We start from the raw sequence: 25,140 nt of genomic DNA, 5'->3' as shown, positions 1-25,140 counted from the left end.
GGTGCCTTAATTAATACCGGGGAATCGAGACACCCTATAGCTATAGCACTTAAGTTCACGTCGCCGCGCGAAAAATGCAGGAAGCGAAAACGAAGGGCGCGTGAGGAGGAACGCGAAATGTGGCGACCTTCCCACGGAACGCGTGCATTTCACGTGTGCTCTTTGCTAGTTGTCAGCAGTGGAATAAGGCGGGATCGGCACATTGTGTAGAACTGCGCCCCACGGCTTCTATAGACCTGAGCGGGAGATTTCAATGCCGCCTACGTATTTCTCTACAAAGCTATAGAACTGGCACGAATTCGTCACGACTGTCTTATCAGACGAGTCGTCACTCCTATCTAACTTACTATGAGGTCTGTACACGGCAAACGAATAGCGTCAACAACAGTTTGAAGTACGTATACGCCAAGCATTATTGATAAATAAATCAGCACGTAGACGCACCTGGAAGCCAATGGCAAACAAGGAGAAGTATTGGTAAACACCATTGTTTGCTTCTGCGAATTCTTTGCGACCGCACGTTATGATCTTTTTTTTTCCCGCCCACTTCTTTCTTACTGCTAAGCTCTCAAGTACAATACATATGTACAGCACATAAGTTTTAGGTCAGTTACAGACCATGGGTGCGTCCGGGAGTGCAGCTCTTTTGTCGCTATCACATTGTATGTCCATAGTATAAGTATAGTGCGAATTGAATACCAGAGAAGAAATACATATTTGTTAGAAAAATAGTCGTCTTTGCACTTTCATGTCTATATATTGTGTTGCTAAAAAGCAGCGAGTTTTCTACAATAATTATTGTATGAAACTCTATGGTTAAAGGTGTGCAGGTCTGAACATTGTGTTCACTCAGCTGGCTCTGTGTGAAATAGGCGGTCGGATCAACAAATGGTCCATTTACGATACCCCGAACCACGAGATACCTTCCATAAACGAAATTTTTCGCTGTCATTTCACACGACTGCACTTATAAGAAATACATAGTAACGACCTAGCTCAGTTCACGTCAGGAAAAAGTTGTCAGCAGTGGTTTCTTATAATGGTGGAGTCCTGCTTCGCAACTCTCACTTCTGGCGGTCGCTCATATCGTGGCGCTGCGTACCAGTAAGAAGCACATCGGAAAGCACGCAGCTTTGCCGGCTTTCCGCAGCGGAATGTAGCGCCTTGGTGCGGCGGGCACGTGCAGGACGCGCAGCAGGCTGCGGCTATCGGCTCGCGTGGCGCCGGCATTGATTCGAAAGCGTCAAAGAAGCTGCGACCGAACCCTGTTTAGGCATCCGGGAAGCCCAGCTCTCGTGTGCCTGCTGGACGAGCCGCGGCGGCAGCGGCTGCCGCTTTGTTCTCCCCCTTTCCGCCGCTCTCGGTGGCAAATGCTTCCGGAAAACGATCGCACGGCCCGAGTACTCACAGATAACCCTGTGTTCGATCCGAAAGTCAATACGGCCCCAGCCTCTGCCGTATAGCACGCCAGCTTCGATGCAATCCTAGCGGGGGCCGTCCAAATCCGCCGGATCCTGCTGCCACCATGGCGCGCCAGCCGGCTGGTCACGGGGCACAGACTAATCACGAGCCCGTGACCGGCCGGGTGCGTTCTCATACGCATTCGCGCTAACCTTGGATCAGCCAAACTGTCAGACGCACACACAGAGGCTTGATTCATGCCGTGCTACAACGCTGCGATGATCTCGAGAGTTGAGCCCGCGTCTGAAGAGGGCGCAAGCGCCTTCCAGCCGACCGGTGCTGGTACCGTGTGGCGAACTGCTTACCCGCAGAGATGCTTCCAGACCGAAGTACAATGTATAACTAGGATGAACGCAGGCCTTGTGTGGACAGATTCGAATCTGGCAGTCGGATTTGCTGGAGTCGAAAGGCCCTATAACAACCACGTTCGCCTCTTCTTCCGTTTGAATTCTTCCTGAACTTTCGCGCAACTATCACGCCGCAATGCACGCAATTATTTCGTTTAAGATAGAAGCCACCATTTGGCAGGTGTTCTTGTTTGGGGGAACAGAGAACTTGCATAGGCGCGTCGGCAAAAAAAAAAATGAGACAAGAAAATCTGACCATTTGGTTTCTCACCATATCGCAGTATAGCGGCTGTTGCATGTGCTGCATCAAGCACTTTCACTGAAAAAATGAGATGAAAAAACAAGGAACCAGCTGCGTCGACGACAAGATTTGCGAATGAGTTTGTGGAAACACGCAAAGTGCAGGAAGCTTTGTGATAGGAAAAAATTTCATCCATCCGAAAGTGCGCGACAACTTGCTCCATTCAAGGTCCCTCACTTCAATTCCATAATATATTTGGGCTCATGCTACTTACAGCTACCTTCCTGGTTAGTTCAGATGGTAGAGTGGTGGAGTGGTGGCCCCCGGAAAGGTTCTGGGCCCGGGTTCGATCCCCGAATGAGAACGATTTTATTAGCAATGAAGCGTTTTTTCTTAGGAATCCAACTTTAGATTTTTCTTTCATTTTGTCTCTCTCTATTTGTGTGTCTGTGCGTGTGCGTGCGTGCGTGCGTGTGCGTGTGTGTGTGTGTGTGTGTGTGTGTGTGTGTGTGTGTGTGTGTGTGTGTGTGTGTGTGTGTGTGTGTGTGTGTGTGTGTGTGTGTGTGTGTGTGGGTGTGTGTGTGTGTCTAATAATGCCTAAATACTGCTGTTCAGTGCAAAAACATTGAGACAAGGACAGAAAAAAGGCAGACATACGAACCGCATATATGTCGGTCTTTTTCATGTCCTTATCCAGTTAAAGGTTCTTCCGCTTAAGACCAGCTTCTATGTCCTACTAACAAGATCATTACTGAATACTGGCTAAATTTATCATGCCCGCTTGTGAAGTTACTTGGGATAATGCAATAAATCTATGCACATCATGTAGCACAAAATGGGGGCTGCATCTTACTCTTGCTAATCTTCCCATTGGTCCACTTTGTGTTACGAACGAACGTCTGCTGCGTACTGACAAATCGCACATTCCCTTACAATTTGTATGTCTTTAAGAATAGAATCGCGTGCTTTGGGTGCACTTTAAAGACCCTCAGGTGGTCAAAATTAATCGTGAGCCTTCCACAAAGGCGTCCTTCATAAACCACTGTGTAGTTTTGCCACATTTAACCCCGTCATTTAAATAAATGAGTCTGTGTTCACACAGTGTGACTTCAACTTCTGCTTTTACTTGCAGCAGCAAGTTATGTGACATAACTAATGACACATTTCAGTCAGAATTAGAGAACAGTGTTCAGCCTCCGCCATACCACAGTTCGACTCTCTCCGTACCAAACGATTTAAACAAGCCGTTGCGGTGCTCGATGAAGTTACAAGAGGCGTTATGGACGGTTTCATTACTCGTTACGCGAGACGTTATCCCGTATCGTTTTTGTAAAGAACTGCCTGCCTAACTTAAAAGCTAAGTTATCACAGAAAACACGACATAAACTCCAGCTTGTGTTACACAGAGTTCAGTGACCTGCGCAGCCAGGTAAAAGGCATAATGCATCGCCATATAGATGCCTACGTTTGCTTTATTGGCAACCGTTTAAAAAGTTCTCATTGCCTGCTTCTGCACCCCAGGGCATCTGATCAAGCAGCCCTGGGGCTGTGCAAGAGATAATTTATCAACAAGTACTGAACAAGTGCCGCGAATACACGCAGAATTGCCGCGTGACTGGCCGCTCGAGGCATTTTGTGTGTATTCGCAGGCTTCTTTCACTCTCTGAAAAACACATGTAGCACGTATTGAGCAACAGAAAGTTGATTCGGGAGTTTTTCATGTTGCTATACAATCTTCTCATTGACACTTTGATAATTAGGACAGTACTTCTCGAGTTAGATAATTAATTACAATTACCTAATTGAATTTCAGTAACCAAAAAAATTACTGGCGGCTACTCCACTGAACTGGAAACAATACGCACTAAGTTTGCTTCGCGTAACGCCGTTCCTTTTTTTTTAAATCGTGCTGCCTGATAGCTGGGACACCCTCTATATATAGCATCGGCACAAATGTATGCGACTTGATAAAAGTTTCTTCATGCTGAAAATATGTTCGCGATAGCAGTTAAGTTGGTCCCTGTATATGAATCTACGTCTGGTGTGCCCCCTCCAGAGTATAATCTCAAGAGTATAATGTGTCCCCTGCTCTTTAATATCTTTATAAATGACCTTGAAAATTTGTATATGACCATAACATTTTGCGGTATGCTGACATCACGTGTTTTTTGTTTTTTTCTTGAGGGGGGGAAGGGGGGGGGTTGTTAAAACCGAATGGCACTGCGAGCTGCTTCAGGACGAAGTTGATTCGGTGATTGCTTAGTGTGCTAAAAATACTCAACGTAGTAATCTGGGCAAAACACTTGTTTCATTCACTAGAGAATGTGTCCCTTTTAGACAACTTGTCTTTAAATAGATCAATCGGTACTCGTGATCTTCATGTCCTCGTGTACTCTTGATTGGCTTTTATAAACACATTTCCTACATTTTGAGCACATCTAATAGAGTATTGGGTGCCACAGACAAGAAAACTTTAAAACTATAAATGAGATTTTTTTTTTTTTTGCTGTTTTTGTGTCATGTTTAATCTAGATTGCTGTTCTATTGTCTCAAACAATGTAAAAATGACATTGGCCATGCTCGACGGTGATTTTACTTTTGCGCTGTGTTCTTTTTTAAAGGGGGGGGGGGGGGGAAGGGGGGAGGAAGGGGGGAGGTAGGCGGTTCTAAGTGCTATTGCAGTTATGAACACATTTTGCAAGTTCTCAAAATGGCACATTCTCGACGTCGACAAGTATCGAGACCATGTGTTTCTGTCTAAAAATCTACATAACTTTGGGTCATGCAAAAACCTAACCTTCGTACTTGTTTTATTGCTATAGCAACAATATGGACACTCAAAGCGGATTTCTGCCGTCGTCGTCGCCGTCGCTGTGAGGTTCCGTATGACGCCAAACGGCGATGAAATTGTCGCCGCGCGCCGGACGCTGTATGTTCGAGGGAAAGCGCGCGAGGGACGCGCGCTTTCACGGGGAGCGAACGCACGGCGGAGAGCAAACGCGCGTTCTGTGCCGTGCTCCGTGAAGGGCTGCAGAATTAAGCGTCTCTTTCCTCCTTTACAATCACCATATATAGAGAGCAAACGCGACATCTTCCGTCGCGCGAAAGGCCGTGGGGGGACGGGAGGGGAGGCGACATTTAGCTGCAGCACCAAATGCGTATTTATTTAAAAACGTTGCAAGGCGAGAAGGTGGTAAAGACTTCCGACGCTGCTCGACGCGTTTCCCGTTCTGATCACGTCGAAAACCTCCGAGCCGCCCCCAGAGGCACCGGCAACAGTCACCAACGCCGCGCGCGTTCAGAGCGAACGCGGGCAAAACGCCGACGGCGTCGACAACAGTTCTGCGCGTTGCCGGTGCTGCATGCTGCATGTACAATTTTATACAGCTGATAAAACTACTATCCTTACTCCGTATAGCTCTCTACTAATTTGCTATCGCAATTGATGCTTCGCCTTTCGGGTGAAACTGCGACATGTTTTCTATATCATGACTTGGATCACGCAACCTTAGCATTTTAATGCGCAAAATGCGTTTAACCGGAGTCTTATATAAACAATTTTTTTTTTATTTGACACTACAATCTACGTGGTCGTGTGAATATTTTTATATGTATTTTTGTTCCGCAACTGAAGTATTGCATCTTTGTTGAACTCTTATTCATATACTTTTTTAGTGCTGATGAGAAATGGTTGTGAAAATATCTTTGCAACAATTTAAACTGTTCTCGATTTTAAGTTCGTCGGATTTAAAAACAATAGTTTGTTCCTGGAACAGAAGTTTCCGTTCTTTTCGTGAAAGAGAAGTTTGTTCGGTTAGCTGCTACGAAACTATTAAATGAGTGTAAGTTTCAGCACGTTGCCATGAGCGCTCAGTAGCATTCGGCCAAACAAATGTAAAAAGTAGAAGCTTCAGGACATTGTTTTTTATGTCCCGACCCTTCAGCGCATGTATATAGGGTGTCTCAGCTAACGTTAGCTAAGCTCTTCAAAGAAAAAAAATTATTTAAAATACGTGGAGCAAGACATGATTTTAAGACCTATACAGTGTTCGCTTGTCAGACCTCTGACGACCGAACACCGTAAGTCTTTTAATTGAATCTTGCACCGTGTTTTTTTTTTTTAACAGCTTGGTTAACGTTAGCTGGGGCACACGGTATAAAGCACCCCGTTTTGCGGCACCTGTGGTACCATTTCGCCGAACGGTGACCAGTATTTGCTTCTCTGTCTCCACTACTCAATTCATTTTATTTCTGGCTCTCGTGCTGAGCGGTGTACTTTGGGAAGGCATTGTCCGAACTTCCTGACCTCGAATTAGCTTTACTAGGTCTCGGCACCGAAGTTTTTATCTTGTGGCTGTAATCAACATACTATATGAGTTCATTGACTTCATGTATTCGACTAGCTGCAAATTTTAGTGTGGATTCTGCTAGGGTATGTCCGTTTTAATTTGACAACGAAATCGAATGTCCTGTTTTGCATGGTTCGTGTCCAGCATATGTTCAAACTTGTTCGTTTTCTGAATTGCGCTCAAGGCGTAGTTTGATGGAGCTCACGCAGAAATGCTCGGCATATTAAACCACGCTTACGCTGCGTTTGTGGAGGCTCCCGCTATCCCTAACAACTGCCATATTTTGCCTGAACCACCTGTTGCGGTGCGCCTAGCTCGGCCAGCTAGAGGGATCGAGGTCATTCGAGGTCATTCGTGATTGCTCCAGTCAAACGGTTGCGGCCTGTGTATGCGGCACGAGACTGCGGGATGCATCCGTTACCTTTCAGAAGACAGGACCTGCCCCATAAGAGGTCGGTCGTGCCTCAGCATGGTGACCAGCAAGATCACCGACAAGTGGCACGCATTAATGATTAACAATACAGCAATAATGCGTGGTAACCTGATGGTGCTTCTGGAGGAACAGTCGTGAGACGACCTGGGCGCGGACGTCGAGAACGTCCCGGAGAGCAAATCAACGTAGCGCTGGTTCACGACGAGCTGTATTTCTCTTTACTCTTTCCATGGTCGTATATATGCTCGGAGCGAGGTCGACAATTTGCGCCGCCATTTTCTCTCTCGACGTCAGCAGCGGCGGGCACTGCAGGACGAGTGGCGGGCGCGCGTCCGGGGCCTGGGGAGCGAACACCTGGTCAGCCGCAGGGGAGCCACGCATCTCAATGAAAGTCGCCGCCCACCTGGGATCTGCTCCCCTCTGTACATGGGCTCGGTGCCGAGCGCGTCAGCTGCCTTCCCCCTTAACACGTCGCGGGCGGCAGGCTAACCACGGCGCATTACGAAACGCTCTTCTCACGCGCGCGTGCCGCGCTCCCTCCCCGCGCGTGCCGCGGCTTTCAGCGGTGTATCCCGAGCGCGGAATCCTCTTAGCGCCCCTTCCCGTTTCGTCCCGCCCAACAACAGCTGGCCCGCCGCTGCCGCGAGCTCTCCTCCTCTGCGGCGCGACTCGCGGCACACAAATGAAACAAAGAGCTGAAACAACAGTGAAACCAGCCGTGTCCCAGCTAGCAAAAACGAGGTGCGCGGCGAGTAAATCCTCTGGCAACTGCATGTTTTATTCTGATCTGTCTGGAGCCGAAACAACAGCGCGCAGTGTTCCTTCCTGTGACCGGGCAGTATACGTGCGTGCGCTCTTGGTGCTCCTTTGAACGTCGCTTGTTTCTGAGGGATCCTCCTGCTACCTGTTTTCCTGTCTTACGAAGCCGAGAGGCAGATTTTCTGTTGACTTCATACGATTGTTAATAAAAGTCGAGCTCCTCGGTTATGCAGTCACGACTGCAGTGCTCAGTTATCCGCTTAGCCTCAATACCAAATAAATTCTTGCCATCGCTGCGTCTGTATACTCTTTTCGTTATAACTAGTGGCTTGTTTCATATGTGATTTTTTTTTATTATTGTTTATGTAGGTGCATGTCGCCTTAGCTCTGAGAGACCTTGAAGCTTCCTGTCATGAACAAAACATGTTTATCAGCTCTGCAAACCTGATGTGCGTGGTTTTACTGTCGAACAGTCTAAGATGAAAAGAACGTCAGATGAGTGCAGGTTGTTCCGTGTACCCTGTTTTTCTTTTTATTTAGCTGGTACTCGTGCCAATAGTTTGTAATGTAGTCAAGTCAATCTTTTTTTTTTTCTTTTCTTCGTGCAAGGTCCCCGGATCTGGGCTATTTAAGTGCAACTTGTAGCCCGCTACGAAACAAGACTGCTCCTTAGATTTGTGTGCGCGAATGGCCTAACAATGCTTTCCATGTGCTAATACAGCATGCATAACTCCCCGCCTCGCTTCCCCTTTTTTTTCTCCCTATACACCTTGCTCCTGCACACATTATTAGCCCGTACAACCAGCTTTTTCTCCCTAATTCCCCACCTCTATCTCAATAAAAAAAAAAACAACCTCTACCTCTCGCCTTCCACAAAAGGCCATCTGCACACAGAAAGCATGGTACAAGGCCACACATAGCTGCCGACATAAAATCGGCAAGTAGTCTGCTCTAGAGGTTCTGAAGGTCGTAATCAGCATTGAGAAGAAAAATCTAATGATCAGTGTTAAAACAAAAGAAAATTAAACACATTTTTTTTTCGCACAACCGTAACGCAGCGGGGAGACCAAGAGTAGAAGCCGATAGAGTAAAACCAGTAATCCTGATTTCTAACCTATGCTTCGATGATAAACGTATTTGGACGTTCTCAGGGCGATGTGTTTGATAACATGAGCGGCGCTTTTATCGCTGCTTTGTATATCCGCGCAGCATCAGTTAGCTGCGTTTTGTTACCGCGTACCTCGAAGCTCCGCGTGGTCCTCGCCTCCTAACGGAGGATGTCTTGAAGCAGATGCGCTGAATGCTTCTTCCGAGGCACGACGCATCGACCGTGCGGACACTGCCACGGGTATTGTCACCGGGAGAGCGCCTATATTACAGTCGCCAGTGCGCCCGCGGTCGTAGGGCGCAGACTATGCCCAGGAAATCCAGCAGGAAAAAGAGAGGCCAGACTAAAGGCACGGCGAACAAGGGAAAAGAGCGGAGAATCCGCGGAAGCAACTGCATAGCCGAGGAGGTGGCGCCGCGCGCTGGGCGAAACACGTCCGCTGCCGAGTCCATTGTGCCGAGGGGCGAGCGCGGTGCCGGAAGCATCTCAAAGAGCTCGGCGCAAAAGTTGGGTCAGCCGCTGGCAGCCGACTGCTTTGTATGTGCGGGGCCGCCCTGAGCGGCGACAGACGAACAGAAAAGCGCTAGTAGCGGCCACTACTTGTTGATGTTGGCCGCTCGGCCGAGGCTCGCCAGATGGAGATGTTCGCAGGACCCGATCGCTGGCCTCCGAACACTGGACTGCGCGCTAAACTTCCCTTTTACCGCGCCGTGGCTTTTTCTCACCGCGCTTTTGTGTTTTCTCGCGCCGAAAGAAGAGACAGGCGCGGCGCACACTCCATCAAGCCTCTATTCCACCAGAAGTAAAAGAAACGCGAAGGAAAAGCGTGTCTCATCACACACGAGAGTGATAAGTGTCAAGCTGTACCCCAAAACCTGCGCACTTTTTTTTTCTTTTCTTTTTCTGTTACAGAATGTTTCGTGCCCCTCCTCCGAACTTATTGCATGAGGCTATTCTATAAAAAGTTACAGAAAGTAGTAGTTTCAATAAACGGATAGCAATAAACCATTTCATAACCCATCTGGGATACGCTATACACAATTAGAGATTAACTTTTTTTTTCGCGGCCATGTGACTTCTCCGTGCCGAAAACAAAGAGCACCAGCCTCTAGGTCATCGTCTTCATCCAACCAGCCTCACTGGCACTCTCTGAGCGTGTCTGCTAGGCTGGCGCAACAGATAAGAAAGTGCAGCGCACACGAAATCTATATCAAAGAACGCATTGAGCAGGAGAGCGTTTAGGTATCTGAGTCTAAGGGCTAGTGTATAGTGCAGTATCTTCATAAATGTCAATTAATTCAGTACAAGAAAAGATACTCCCTTGAGCAAAAGTATGCGGACCAGGGATTCCGCGATAAAACTGATTTTCTTCTCCGCCTGTGATTGTAACTTGAAATTTGGAAGTGCAATACAAACTTGGCATTTCGAGGTTTCCAGAGCACTCGTCAATTTTAGTGTGTGTGCCTCAATTACGAATAAACTCAGTTTTTTCGGCAAGCCTGTGATCCGTATATTTTTGCTCACAGGTGTACATGACTGCTTCAAGCAGCGAATTCATTTAGATGGGTCGTTCAGTGCTTTCATGCCGCAGGTGCTTCCTGTTTATTAGAAAACCAACCTTTCGTCCGAATGCTTTGTCTGGGCCGGCATTTTGTAGCCATGCGTTATTCTATGCTAGTCTTATCATCCACCGCTCACGGCCAGCTGATCCCGTTGATAACGTGAGTGGACCGTCGCTCTGACCACTCACCAAGCGCGAAAAGGCATTAGCATCGGAAAGGCATCGCTACAAAATACCGGCCCTGAAGTGTTACCACGCACGACTGGTGTTCGGCAACTGCCTATTGTGGCTCGCTGGGGAAAGTAACAAATCGAAGCTAATAAATATGGCTCTGGGTGAACAGTAACCAAGTAGAAGCCTATACAATCGCTTCCAAGCTGTGGCTCGCGGAGAGTCCAATTCAATAGCGGCGTCGGTAGCGGCATTGTAAATCGAGCGACAAAGGACGCGCGTGCAGAGTGTCGACACAGCCAGCTTGGTATGCCACTAGACGCCAATGGTCCACCACGTGCGGCCTCTCTATTTTCAGGCGCAGCATTCTTTCTTTCTTTTTTTTTTTTTTATCACCGGCAGAAAGATCAAATAGCATGAGGTCTTCCAATAGGAGATGGCGGAATTCACAGCGTGTGTAAACAGACGATCCCAGCAAGCTGGACCCTGGGCGCCCAGTCTCAACTAGTTCATTGTCGGGTGGGCTGCGTACATGCTTTTCGCGTGCCTCGTTCGGCCCTCGCGAGGCAATGCCTTCAGCAACGCTGTCACTGAGATGGCCTCTCCGCGATCCACAGCTTGGAAGCGCTTGTTGCGCGCCCGACCGGCTTCTGTCTGCCCTGAGCCATATTCGACGCTGCGCCGTAAAGGGCCCGGCGAACAAACAAAAGGTCACTTGTTGATCGGACTCGTACGAGCGGGAAAGAAGGGGGGAGGGGGGCTGGAATAAATCCTGGCCGCTGCGCGCACCGTGGCGGCAGAGCAGCGCCATCGATTGCGGGCCGCGCTGTGCTCGGCGGCGTCGCGTGCCCGCGCGCCTCGCGGGACGCCGGGAAGAGCGGCAGATAAGGAGGGAGGCCAATGAGGAAACGGCCGCCGAGGGCGAGCGCGAGGCTAAAAGCTTCATCTCTCTAATGCCCGTGTCGCTTATCGCGGAACACGCGAAAGGCTGCGGCGAAAGCGGAGGGAGTACATCGTCGGGAGGTGTACGCCCGAGATACAAATAGAGTAAAAATACGACGATGGCGGCTGGAACGGAAGAGCGAACTAAAAGAACGCGTAGGCAAAACCAAGCAATGGCGAAAAAAGCTACAGGCGAGCGAAGCTGGGACACCTTTGGAGCGTTTATACACGGCGCGACAGACGAAACAAACAGAACGGTGCAATGTGGGGAAGATGGGAAAAGAGGGGGCCAGTGTTTGCGAACGCATTACTGGATGTTTGTTGGTTTAACTGAGCATGCGAGCGACCGGAGTCAAAACGCCGGCGCTCGCTCGCCAGCTTTACGGGCAGCCTATGGAAAGACTACGCTTTCGCTCGGACGAGGCTGAAGTAAACAAATCATGTGCGACGAGATCAAAAAGAAAAGGAAGGAGAAGCGACGCGTTTTCCGGCTGCGTTGAGATTATAATGCGGTCGTAAAAGGCGTTCCCGGGATCGATCTTGATCTGAGCTGATGTCATCTAGAGTGTCTGGTCAATAGAGCCTGAAGGTCGTAAATTAAAGCCCTAAATGCCAGTCGGATGACATTGGAAACTGTTGGAAGCGCATGTGGGCAGAGAATTTCCTCGCCATTTCGCGCACCCCAACCCAGAAACGGGTGGCGACAGCGACTCCACAGCCATAAAAATAACTTTTTGACAGGATTGAAACGCGCAGCCTCGCTTGTGGAGTGATGGAGGAGCTGCAGGATTCTGTTTGCGTCGTCGGAGTCGTATTTCACGAAAAGAACATTAAAGCGCTCAGCAGCAACAATGTGCGCCTTGGTATGCCGGTCATGCCAATATTATTCGCAGAATGATGGCGGCGAGACTTGCGACGTTTTTGTAAGTTCACTACGAACGCAAGTTGCCCTCATTACAATACAATGCTGAGCCAAACTTATATGTAGACATTCTTGTGTTAGGTCCTGAGCGTCTGAAAAATAAGAGTTAAGCAAGTCCTCGATGAACTTCAGAGGTCAATCTCCCCAGAGTAGGTATGGGCCATTGCGACATAAGAGACTGCTGTTACTACAAAAACGAGCAGGAAGTTGGTAGGTACAGATGGTCGCAGCCTTGCATAGTCGTACCGACGATCACTCTGCCCGAGCGGCGTCCTTTCATTTGTCGGAGGTAAAACGTGCCATAAATTTTCGAGAGCCGCCAAAAGTTGAATGCTTGTCACTTAATACTGCCAGAAGATAAACAAGGCCATCATGACCCACTGAGTAGTCCGACCACCAGAACCAAGCACAACCAAGAACCGGTTTTACTTATCACTCTTCTGCAAGAACGCCACGTTTGCTATTCTCAGGGCCTTTATATATATATATATATATATATATATATATATATATATATATATATATATATATATATATATATATATATATATCTGTATAGTATAAAAACAAGCACACTGTATAGGGTATATATGAGTATAGTGTACATAAGGGGGCTGCCGTGTTCACTGTACCAATGCAGTTATCGCAGACACGTTCAGTGCAGCACACGCGCTCAAGTGTGCTCATGCGAAGGGCTTTTTACGAATGCTGTGATTATTTATTGACCGCAGCAAAATTGGAAGTTTGGCTACTGAAAAGCGAGGCAAGTAGTACCAATTACGACGCTTGCTTTTCTGCTGGCATCTCTGACCCCCTTATTCATTTGTCAAGAAGGATTTATTGTTGTGCTACACCATTCGTTGTAAGTCTGTATCTGGCTCCCAAGCGACAGGATTGGTTTCTTATACTTCGAAAAAAAATTAAACAAAAATTGGACAACTAACTGAAGGCTACTACTTGTCGGACAGTGTAATCGCATAGCAGTGTTTTCTTGTTCATCGTCTATCGTGCGGGGAAAACAACTTTTTTTTTTTTTTTTTTTTTTTTTTTAGAGAGAGAAAGCGTAACGCCGGATAGTCAATTTGTCAATTTGAGGCTGCAACCGTGTGTGCACAGCATTGTAGCGACAGTGACTCCGTACTTATTACAATAATCTTCATAATCCTAGTATTTTAATGACTTGCATACATTGAGAATTATCTTAATTCTAATATTTTAATCATTTATATACCTGCTTAACATCTTGCAGATAGTAACGAAGTGTGATTTTTAGAGCAATATCATTTGAAAGTGCTGAAACTTTAGTTGAATTACATCAAGGAAAGTTCAAAAGTCGGGTTCGGGAGTTACTACCATATTTCGAAAAGCCATGCTCCCTCTGCTGACCCCCCCCCCCCCTCCACCCCAACAACACCAACCTTATTTCAAAGTACTCTGAAGGTAACATCGTTCGCACTGAAACTTCTTGCCTTTTACATTTAACTTCGTAAGCTGTAAAATGTGTTACTTACACTGATGATCTCTTATCTAACATGGTTAATCGAAATAAGCGCTCTTATCCTATGCCTTCTTGTGACGTGTTGAACCTCTTTTTGTAGTACTCAAGCTTGCCTTTTTTTTTTTTACCACGTTTCATTCTCAAGACGAAAGAAATGTTCCGTCCTTCATTTACACTTCAATATATTTTTCTTTCTCTCCACCGATCTGCCTCACAATGTTTACCAGCAATACGAATGTGAAGAAAGTAGTCATGGTAGATTTACTGTAAAACAGCTTCCTGTAACAACTGTACCATGTACATTTTTGCATCGTTTTACTTACATAAATACGTCTGTCGCAACTTACACGCAAAAAAAAAAGAAGAGCGCTAGGGTGGCAGGTATGACACATCAAAAGAAAGTACAAACAAGACAGGGGGACACAGGAAGGTTCGTAACAGCGGAACACAAGATACGTACAATAGGAATAAAAACCGACAACACGGCGCTGACTCTCAACTGATCCGTGTCCGTGTCTTGTGTTGCGCCGTTACGAACCTTACGATGAATTGGCCCAACTTGCCGTCTTGATGCGGTACACAGGAAGGTGGAGACATCAACAGTGGTCAGAGTAGATGATGCCTTGTTCTGCCACTGTTCATCCAAATAAAGAGTCTCCTAAAGTCAGGCAGCCGCTTCGAGACGTGTGTCGACAAATATCCAAACACATATGCAGCTAATTACGAAAAAAACACTAATAACTTAGTTAATTATTTTAAGGCGCATATTGCAATTTACGTATTAATGTAACCGGTGAGATTGCAAGACGGATCCACTTGAACTGAATCTCCAGCATGTCACCAGTTTCAAGATATTCTTTCCCAAAGTATGGGACGAAATATATAGGCGTTCTGGTTACTTTAATGCTTCGATGCAGAAAAGACTATTTTGTTGAAAAAATAAGTGGAACAACTGTGCATTTTTACGGCGAGTTTGATCGTGCAAATCTCCAAAGTGGTGTCATTATGGAAATTCATTAAATGTAGGTGCGTCTTGCAATTCACCGGCCACAATTTGTAAATTGCAATATATGCCGAAAGTAATTAGTTCAGAAATTAATTTGGGATTTTTTTTTAATTCGTTGATTAAGTGTTTCGATTTCTCGTGCAAGTATTACCCGCTTCCCTGAATATTCCAACTCAAGGACTAGAGCTATCTTATCTGCGACAGATGATTTTTAAAAATGCCGGAAAACTTAAATGTGATCACCCGGTATAAATAGTGCCATTGCGTTTTCACCGTCAAGTGTCATAGCTGTTTTCTTTTTTCTTATACCAAAAACCAATTTAGCAGTGAGCCCCATCTGAACAAGCTAGTACGTCTCCTGTTAGCATATACTTCGGCTGCAAGTTCTCACCGTTCATCATTTCTTTTTGCACAGAAGCAGCACTATAGCCCCAAATTCTTTGTTACTGCGGTTCCTATTTGGTTGTTTTCTCTCGCTGAAACCGTTAGAGATCTATACGATCGTTTGCAGGACTTTCCTCGTTTCCAATGATTCCATTTTATTTTCTCTTCTGCCCCCCCCCCCCCCCCCCTCTTTTTTGCGTTTCTAGGTGGGGTGTGCCTCGTTGGAAGAGTGCGTTTGTCCCGACGCTTCCCTCGTTCAGTACCTAGATAGCTGAGCGCCGCGAATTGGGCGGCTCTGCCAGGACATCGATTTGATTTAATTCTTTCTTTTTCCTTTGAGTTGCCGTCTTCCGCTACCCGCACGCTTCACGGATAATGTGGAAGCACAAAAATCAGGGTCCGAAACTGCCAGCTCGAAAACACGTCAGTGCAAACGATTGTGCCAAATGAAAAGGCTTTTCCTACAATACTACACGCTGAGTCGCAAACATACTACATTAAAGCCACCGTAGAAACATTCGGGGCTGTTCCCGGACCGCTAACCTAGAAAGCTATGTTCGCAAGAAAAAAATGGTCGATGCCACAATGAAAGAAAGGCTGAGGGGAGAAGCTTTGTCCCCGAGAAGTGAGCAGCAACGCATCGTGTGTTAGAAAGGATGAAGGGCTAGAGCTGAATGAGATTTTACTGGGTAGGATTGAAAATACCAGGCAGTGTGGGTTCACCTTTTTTCCTTCTTTATGTATGTAGTTCCGGCTTGCCATGCTCGCGTGTGACCGCTTCCATTTATAATGGCATTGTAGCCGTGATTGCAGCAATTAGATTCGTGTTCGACCATGACATGAGACACAGAATGTCCGTTGAAGCCATAACACCTGCGTTGAAAACAGTCATGCTACAACTCAAAGCGCCAGAAACACTGTGAGCGTAGTCCACACCAGAGAGGCTTAGTATAGCTTATAGGAGCAAACGCAACGACTTAGCGTTAGGGTACGATGATACCCACGGCACATGCCCATTAAGTAGGCGAGGCTGGGGTTCTTGCAAGTGTACGTATTTTCGGAATTTAGAATTCAACTACAGAGTTCAACACTAGCACACGTAACGGGAACGTTGCGTAGGTGAACATGGTTCTCGTTTTTTATATAACAATAAAAAGTTTACTTCTATCAATGTGATGGGGGAGGTAGGTAAAAAAAAGGCTGAATTAACAGCTTTTAACCATTACGATTCCTGTAGAAACCACGTGACCACAATGGTCTAACTGACGTACTGTTTACTCCTTGAGCTGCAGCAGTGCCGTTGTGATATTTTATTCAGCTAAGTCGCGGGTAATTTGTCACACATTAAGTTACACATAATTTTAGGGAATAAATTAGCCGCAGGAGGAAAAATAAATTGTCCTCGGGGATTTGTTCGCGGGGGGGGGGGGGGGGGGGGGGGGCTTAAACCTCGTGCGTCTCTTGCAGTTCGCCGAGTGGCACAGTGGAATGGAACTGAAACTAACTGAAGGGTTGGTGGCGGAAAGCCGGTAAAGTCGACAAGCCAGTGAGACAGTCTCTTTGTACGTGTGTGCAGGGCAGAGCTGAAACAGACTTATGTCCTGTCTCTTACATGCAGACTACTCGAGCCCGGCGTACGAAAGCGGAAGTACCGGCCTGGCACCCGTGACGGTGCTACCTGGGGGCACCCCGAGCCCTGCTGACGCCGAGGTCAAGGAGTACCACGAGTTGTCACCGGCCTTCCACTTCGACGCCAACGAGGACGTGGCGAGCAATGTGGACGTGGTGTCCGAGCCGAGCCCCCCGCAGAGCCAGAGCGAAAATAAGCCTCCCCTGGCCGATGGTCGCAGCCGGCGCAAGGGCCGCGACAGCTCGCCCCGCGCCAAGCGCAGTCCAGAGCGGCCGCGCTACACGTGCGGCGAGTGCGGCAAACACTACGCGACCTCGTCGAACCTGTCGCGCCACAAGCAGACGCACCGCAGCCCGGACTCGCAGCTGGCCAAGAAGTGCCCGACGTGCGCCAAGGTGTACGTGTCCATGCCGGCGCTGGCCATGCACGTGCTGACGCACAACCTGAGCCACAAGTGCCCCGTGTGCGGCAAGGCGTTCTCGCGGCCCTGGCTCCTGCAGGGCCACATGCGCTCGCACACCGGCGAGAAGCCGTTCGGCTGCGCCCACTGCGGAAAGGCGTTCGCCGACCGCTCCAACCTGCGCGCACACATGCAGACGCACTCGGGCCTCAAGCACTTCCGCTGCGCGCGCTGCCACAAGTCGTTCGCGCTCAAGTCCTACCTCAACAAGCACCTCGAGTCGGCCTGCTTCAAAGAGGACGGCTGCGTCTCCTGGTCCGTGGACGACTCGCTGGACGCCCTGCAGCCGCTGTAAGCTGCGGCCTTCCCATCGGAAGAGACCCGGCCGCGCTGAGTGGGCCCATGAGGGACATCGCGATTCTTGTGTACTTGCAGGTTAAACAGCGCCCTCCCAATCAACGAATCTGCTCGATGGGGTGCAGTCCTCGTCACTGTTGTTAATTCTCTTGTCTGATACTCGGCCGCAGCTCACGCAAAGCACGAAAACGCTAGGCACGCTGGTGCCAAGGTTTGCAATGTGGGTTTCGACCCAAACCACAGTCTAGGTATACGGGCGGACCATTGCCGCAAAAACGCTTGAAGTGTGGCCTCCAAAGGATAGTCATTCCAGTACATTGTACAACAAGGCAAACATTTCATCATTCATAACAAAACATATAAAAGTCAAAGTACCACCGCTGGGTTCTTCATCCCATTCCTCTGTTGTTGGGCGGTAGCCACGAAACAAGAAATGATTGTATGTGTTACAGTTTGAAAGGTCTCAAGTTCTTGTTTTGCTTGTTGTTACGAGTCTATAGTAACAGCAACCTTCGATTTATATTTGTCTGCCTGCACTAGCGTTCACGTAGTTATCCGGGACCCTCTGATCAAATCGCAAGTGCCACGGCTGGGAGTAGTGCAGAAGGTAAAGAGGGCGCGTAGTTTCGCCCATTACGAGACGGCATACACTTATCACTGCGGCGTAGCGGCGCAAACAACAACATCCGCAGTTTGCATTGCATCGATCGCCACGGTGATGCTGTTTGTTTTAATGCACATTCCATCAAAAGTGGCACCGCCGGGCACTTATTCACGCGTTGTGCTGTCGTCGATGCCCTCCATAGTAACCGGCACCAAGCGACGCCTGTGCCGGAAAAAGAAAAGAACGGAGAAATCGGCTATAGCAAGTTGCACGACGCAGCCAAATGAAGCAATAACCTCGACCACCGTAAGCGTCTATGCAATGGTAATTACACCTTTCTTTTATTTTGCCAGGATAAATGTAACCCACATGCTCGCATTTGAAAGAACGCTCATTTTGAAAATCGCTCCAGCAATAACCGTGGGCGCGCATGCTTCCCGGAGCACCCGGACCAAAAGCAATACGAATAATCTCGGCGAACTACGGCGCCTGAATCCGAGGGAAAATGAATTGATGCGTCTAGTCAGAATCCGCTAAGGATCGCGAGCCTGGCAGGGAACCTGTCGCGTCGAAGCAAGAATCGATAAAGGCTTGCGCGCGCTTGTGCGAAAACTGCGATAGCTCTAGAAGAATGGTGCACATAGAAGTGATATTTATTGAGCTCATTGTATTTATTTAGCCAAATAGGTGTTTGTTTATATACACGCTGACTTAATATTGCACGTTTCACTGTATATACTCATTTATTTGCAACAATGACATAGATCTGTGCTAGTCAGATTTAGCGCAAGTACGAAGACTACTCACTAGACACGTAGAGTATATTATTGCAAGGTCTCAAAGTATATTTAGACCACGAAAACGTACGCGTGATAAAAGGCCGGCGTCGTACGTGAGGGACGTGCTTCTCAAGACAATGACAGAATAGCCTGGCGGACTGCTCGTGGCCGAAGCAACTGGCATCGGACACACACGCGCGCGCACGCACGCACAAACACACACACAGACACACACGACTACAAGAAAGCTCCCGTCAGCTACGAGTCTCGTGAGCGTGGAGAAAAGCTTCCATGGGCATGTATCACGACTGCTTCTTGCGTGCGTGCGTCCGTTTCACTTGCAGCTGAACATTTCTTTCCCTCCTCCTAATTCTATGACCATCGACTTAGCAGTTTTGTGATAGTCCATGTTGCTAGATGCCAGTCAAACTTTCACTCGAGGTTCTTTTCCTCATCATCGATCACGTACGTTTTCAATACGTGAGCGTCATACATTAGACTTTCGGCTTCTTAGCAGTTAAGTACGTTACTGTTATGACTACAAAGTGCGCAGGTGAGTAAACGGCTTTGTACAAGCTGGACCTAGGAGCATTCGTGTTCACCCGTCGGGTTGGAAAAGAACGTCTTAGCAATTATGTTCACAGATAGCGACAACCGTGTCTGTACTGATTAGCTTATTCATCGATATACAAAACGCTAATCTGACCGTTATGCATCGGTAGCTTATAAATTAAAACCGCACCCACACGTCCATAAATTCTAAATGCGTAACGGCTTATCGGCTAACAAGAAAAGGTGATGTGGTAAAAGTTCCAGACAATTGATGTGTTCTTGTCACAAGCATTTCTGAGAACGAGATCATTATTGAAAGTAAAACAATTGCGGGAGAATACCAGGCACTCCAACGAGTCCAACCTTAGACATTCGCAGCCACGAGCTGCACAGAAACAGTAACTTCCCAAATATGCTGAGGAGTACAGATACTTCGAGACGTAATAATAATCATTTTGCGTGTTCTCGGCTGAGAACGCATAGATCGGCGAAGTGCATGTCCGCACCAATATGTGTGACTCCTTTTAAAGAGGCAGTTGCTTATGAATGCAAGCGTGAACAATCCATTGAGAATTACAGGATGTCGCGTTCGCGCCAATCCTATAAGCAATAACTCCTTTCGTGTATAGGAAATGACAATCTTCCCTGTTGTGGTGATACGTCATGACGTGCGAAGAAATAATCCTTAAAGCAATATTTACAGCAGGAAAAATGAAATACTCTATGGTGCTCTATTCGCGTGGGGAAAAAAAAGATGAATAGGTGCAACCAATTTGGCCAGCACAATCAAGCTAAAAGCTCGTTTCGCCGCCGTATTTCAGGCACCTCGTGCATTATTTAGCAAGGACAAATCAGCTGGCAGAGCTAGCAGATAGTGGCGAAAGAACGCATGGCACTACGACTCCCCACTGAATTTTCCCAAACTTCGTCCAATTTTGTTTCCGTGCGGGATACGCTAACGTTGAAAGTGCCAAACGAAGACTCGGCGTGAATATGTTTATCATTGCACCAGCTCTCCGAGGTTCCAGCTGGATACTTAATCGTTGAACATAGTTGCGTTCAGCACCAAGATAATTCTTGACTTAGGTCTGCGCCCTGATGTTGCAATCTTTTAAGAAGAACCGTGTCAATATGAATGACTACAAATGTGTCTCACTCTTTATGCCTTGTGTTGAAACCGTGCTCTATGGTTAACCTGCCCTGTCTTCTGAACGTCAATGATCTAGGTGTCCCATTGTCACTGTCATTCTACTTATCATAAGCCCCTTTGTAACTTAATATCCGTGCTTTTTTATTATTCTAGTTGCTAAAAATGACCCCCTTTCTAGCGGGATCGAGGTCTTTCAATATATGGGGTGAACATTTGTAAGCTTCCGGGAATTTAAAAAAATCGCCTGATGCAGATAACATATATCTAGTCATCTACCTGGATTATTCGGAGAGGTGGACATCACTTTCGCGAAAAAGCGAAACCCATATTCATATAATTAACAAAAATTCCCTAAATAACTTTTTCAGTAATAGCTTTACGGCACATATTGTAATTTACGAATTGTAGCAGATGAGTTTGCGCGGCATATCTGCTCGTAATAAATTTCCGGAATGACACCAATTTGGAGACATGCGCCATCAAACTCTCCGTAAAGATGCACTATTGCTCCACTTACTTTTTTTAACACAACGTTCTGTTATGCATTGAAGCACAAAAGAAACTGGAATGCCGATGTATTTCGCCCCGCACTTTGGGAAATATTATCTCGAAAGTGGTGTCATCCTGGAAATTAATTTCAAATGAAGACGTCTTGCAAACTCACTGGCTAAAATACGGAGATTGCAATAAGTGCCATCAGGTAATTTATTTAAAAGTTAATTAGCCAATTTTTAATTAGATGAATATGTGTTTCGATTTCTCGTGCTAGTAATGTCCGCCGCTTTGAATATACCAGCTCAATAACAACAATTATGATATCTGCCACTGGCGATTCTTGAAAATTCCATAAAACTTACAAATGTTCATCGCGTATTGTGTGCGGTATCTCTCTTGGTGGCGCCTATTTGTTTCCCTGTCGCAGATACTCATCTAATAAATTTGTATTTGGATTCGAATATTTGTAACCCTACTGTAGTAGGTCCAAAACAGTACTAGCCAATCAAAAGATACGTTGATACCAGCAAAGGTTCGTTTTAACACTAAATGACAATACATTGCGCATCTTGGGGACAGTCATACCCGCAAAGAAAGGTGGCACGCCTATGACGCAGAACTAAACGCTATTAAAAAGTCAATTTTTGAAGCAGTATCTGGACGTTACTACTGTGTTCTTCAATCAATGACATCAGTCAGGTTTGAAAAAATAAGCAATCTGCGCATGTTAGATTTATCTTGCCAGCAGCAAGTTCATTGCATATACTACGCGACTCTCCTTTAGGACCTTATACAACGAAAACGATTTGCTATGCATTGTAACTGTTTAATTATTGGAAACTGATGCTTGAACGTGTTCGCACATGCTGATGTTATTACATTTTATTGTGTAGAGTAATGAATGATGGCAGCGCCTAAAAAAAAAAGGAGGTTTTGTACATTATCACTTGTAATAGGCCTGGATCTGGAACAATAACGGGTGGAAACAAAGATACCTCGTTAGCAAGACGCCACAAGTAATTAAAAGAAACATTATCATGTCGTAGACAGACAACGCACACTTTTTCTGATAATAACTTCAGAAAACGACTACAAAAAGAAATTCTTTCCTGCATCCTGTGTTGTGATGTCTGAAACTGGGAATTTAAAAACGTGGTATTTTCAGTTCCATTATTGCAAGAAATGGTTCTGCAGTGAGTAATATTCATATGTGTTATGTGAAATTCCTGGTATCCCTTGAAGTGTTCAGTTTTAGTAAAGGCTGCCACAAAACTTGAGGTGAATATCTGTGGCGACATGGTACCAAATCATTACACAAAAACCTGACGTATGTTTCAATGCTTGCTCTCTCTCCTGCATATAGGTGCTCTGTTAATCTTGAAAAATGCGAAAATATTGGTGCTGTCGTACAGAGGTGTAAGATCCAAGGCCGCCCACATTTTGTAGCTGTAGTCAAGGAAACAAAAGATTGATGCGGGTAACATGTCTTTTGGTGAACTGGTTCTGTTGTACTAAATGCAACTGTGCTACTGTTGTGCTACTTCTCAGCATGAGTCGGCTACTACTAAATAAAAAAACATGTAAGCCATTATCCAAAGCTGTGGAGTGCCATCCTTGCTATATTCATGACCGAATATACAAATGTACTTTCTAGCCTATTCAAGCAATGACGCAGCTTTAGGTACAGCCAACTGTGCCACTTTCGGCACCTTTCATATTTAGATGACTACACCATTCGCTTTTGTGAAAATTTACTGAAATGCGAACAAAGTATGCTGTGACTTCCTTGGTGACATATTTGGGCAGCAGGGCCATCATGGCCTTTAAAAAATTCTACACCGAAGCACGTTACGAGCAACGTCCTCTTTTTCATCTTGCCAAGCCCTTTCTTTCAATGAAAGCGTCCCTTCTGGACGCTGTAAACACTCAGTGTAAACACTCAAAAATGCATTGCACCTTACCCGATGTCCGTCATCCGAACGCTGCCTGATGAACGACGTCATGCATGACGTGTTTGCAGGAGTTTAACCCTGTTTTATAGCAATAAATACGTCGCAGTGGAAGTCGTAGAATGTGCTTTGTCTTTTATGGTACTAGTCTGCTTCCAAGTGCGTCAGTATAGAAGCACCTATCACAACGCTGCTGCTCGTCAGATATAATTTATGTGTATTTTATTGCAGGTCGAGCACGTACTCATTTGTTTGAAAAATATGTGAATGCTGACTATTTGTATATTTCAAGGAGTCCATGCACGAGCCAAATGTACACATACCGTTGGTCTTGCAACCATTTCTGTTGGCATGTGATTGCTGGATAGAAGCAAATTGTGCTTCTATGAAAGTGCGGAATTCGACGCCGCACTTTTAAGGCGCAGCAGGCTTCCCCTGTCGTCAATAGCTCCTAGCGCGTCTCCGCGGCTTGAAAGGAACTGTTGTAAAAGTAACAGGCTGAGCAATAATTTTAACTGCCAGTTGAATCTGTCACACATCCACAGAATTGCAGAATGCAGCTGAGGTACTTTCTTCCTAACCGGCGTCTGCAGTAGTGTAGACCATTTAAAATCGGAGCTGTGGGCGCCACTGTTTTCGGCTTCTCATGCAAAAGCTTTATAAGTGTATTGCTCAAAACGCTGTGCTGCGCTTAATCTGAAAACGAGCCAGTTCTGCTCTACCTTGTAAAATATGTCAAAATGTAGCGGCAATACAGTTTTCAACACAGCTGCGTCAAATGGTGGAGGCGAAATTCGCCTCGATTGCAGAAAGTTGTTACAAAAATACAGCTCTATTTTTCCCCTTATGAACTCATCATTAATCAATTAAACAGTTTCTGTAAACGCTTCTTACGATTAAAGCGTTCCATAACTCTTGTGCAGGGAACCTGCTTGAGCCTAAAAAAGTTTGGACTCTGGCGTGACTTCAGTCTGTTACGGGCTACTTTATTTGTTCATTTTCGATAGCGACCGCCAATGTCTCTGCTATTTACAATTGTATGCCTGCTGGCTTCTCTAGCTTTGTAGCGAAAGTTGCCTGTACTGTCTGTAGAGTGGAAAGCTCTGTAGACTCACCTGTATAGATTTTGCAACTAGCATGTTGGTTTATTTTTTTTTCCTCGATGCTCTCTGCGGTAAGATTTCTCATTAATACAAAAAATAAAGATTTGAACAATGCTGTTCTAAATTGGGGGAAACAAAACATGCTGTTCAACTCGATCTTATACATAGTCACTTTCCCCTTTCTATGCATCTGTTTCGAAGTTTCTCCTGTGCTAGAGTTTGCATCTTGAGCAATAAATGTCCCTATTTTTTACGAACATGCATTTTGAGTACTGTGTTCTTGAAAATATTTACACAAAGTGACCCACAACAAGAAAAATTGCTTGTAGTTTCACGACTGATCACTTCGATTTTAAGTTATGAAACTGCAAGCGTTTGGTATCGACCACTCAGCAACTCCATTGCTTGAACGTAAGAAGGAAGCATACATCATTCACTCTTTAACGTTTCGTGTTGCTTTACTCACAAGCGATTGCTCGTCATTGAGTACTCCGCCTGTTAGTCAGTCCCATGTACATGTGAAAAGATATACGGCGAGCACATAACTGCTTACTGGCGGTCTTATTTTGACAACAATAGAGGCTATGACTGAGTTCTTTATCTTTCTATCTAAGGAGTCAGCTTTACATGAAGTTGCTTCTTTGGTATATAAGGTATTCCATTGCGCAAATACTAGAATATATGTATGGATACTGTTTAGATAAATATTGTACTAAAGATAACCCTTTATGAAAGCAGCTGTGTCACTCATGAGCCCGTGTAATTACACTCAGAAGCAGCTCCCGCGTAAGGCTGCAACACTTATGCCGGGGATAAGCGTCCGAAGTGACCATTAACAATGATAACCTGTCGCTCACAGAAAAGAGAAAGAGTGTGGCTGTGTTTTCGAAATTTATTTACGGGGGTCAACAAAGAATATGTGTGTTAAATGAACTTTCA

At 46.2% G+C, this 25,140-nt stretch overlaps 1 protein-coding gene across 1 annotated transcript in view; it reads left to right on the top strand.

The window, feature by feature from the left end:
• The window catches only part of LOC119444783 (transcriptional repressor scratch 1), a 40,910-nt gene extending 16,452 nt beyond the window's left edge, over positions 1 to 24,458 (top strand). The window contains exon 2 of the mRNA XM_037709159.2: positions 16,801 to 24,458. Coding sequence (XP_037565087.1) covers positions 16,801 to 17,567 — 767 coding nt within the window. The 3' untranslated portion in view covers positions 17,568 to 24,458. The remainder of the gene's footprint in view (positions 1 to 16,800) is intronic.
• Positions 24,459 to 25,140: the final 682 nt, after the last annotated feature.

This window comes from Dermacentor silvarum, chromosome 1 (assembly GCF_013339745.2).
Source record: "Dermacentor silvarum isolate Dsil-2018 chromosome 1, BIME_Dsil_1.4, whole genome shotgun sequence".
NCBI classification, from domain to species: domain Eukaryota; kingdom Metazoa; phylum Arthropoda; class Arachnida; order Ixodida; family Ixodidae; genus Dermacentor; species Dermacentor silvarum.
Note: the sequence above shows the minus strand (reverse complement) of the source record. Positions and strands in the feature narration are given on the sequence as shown.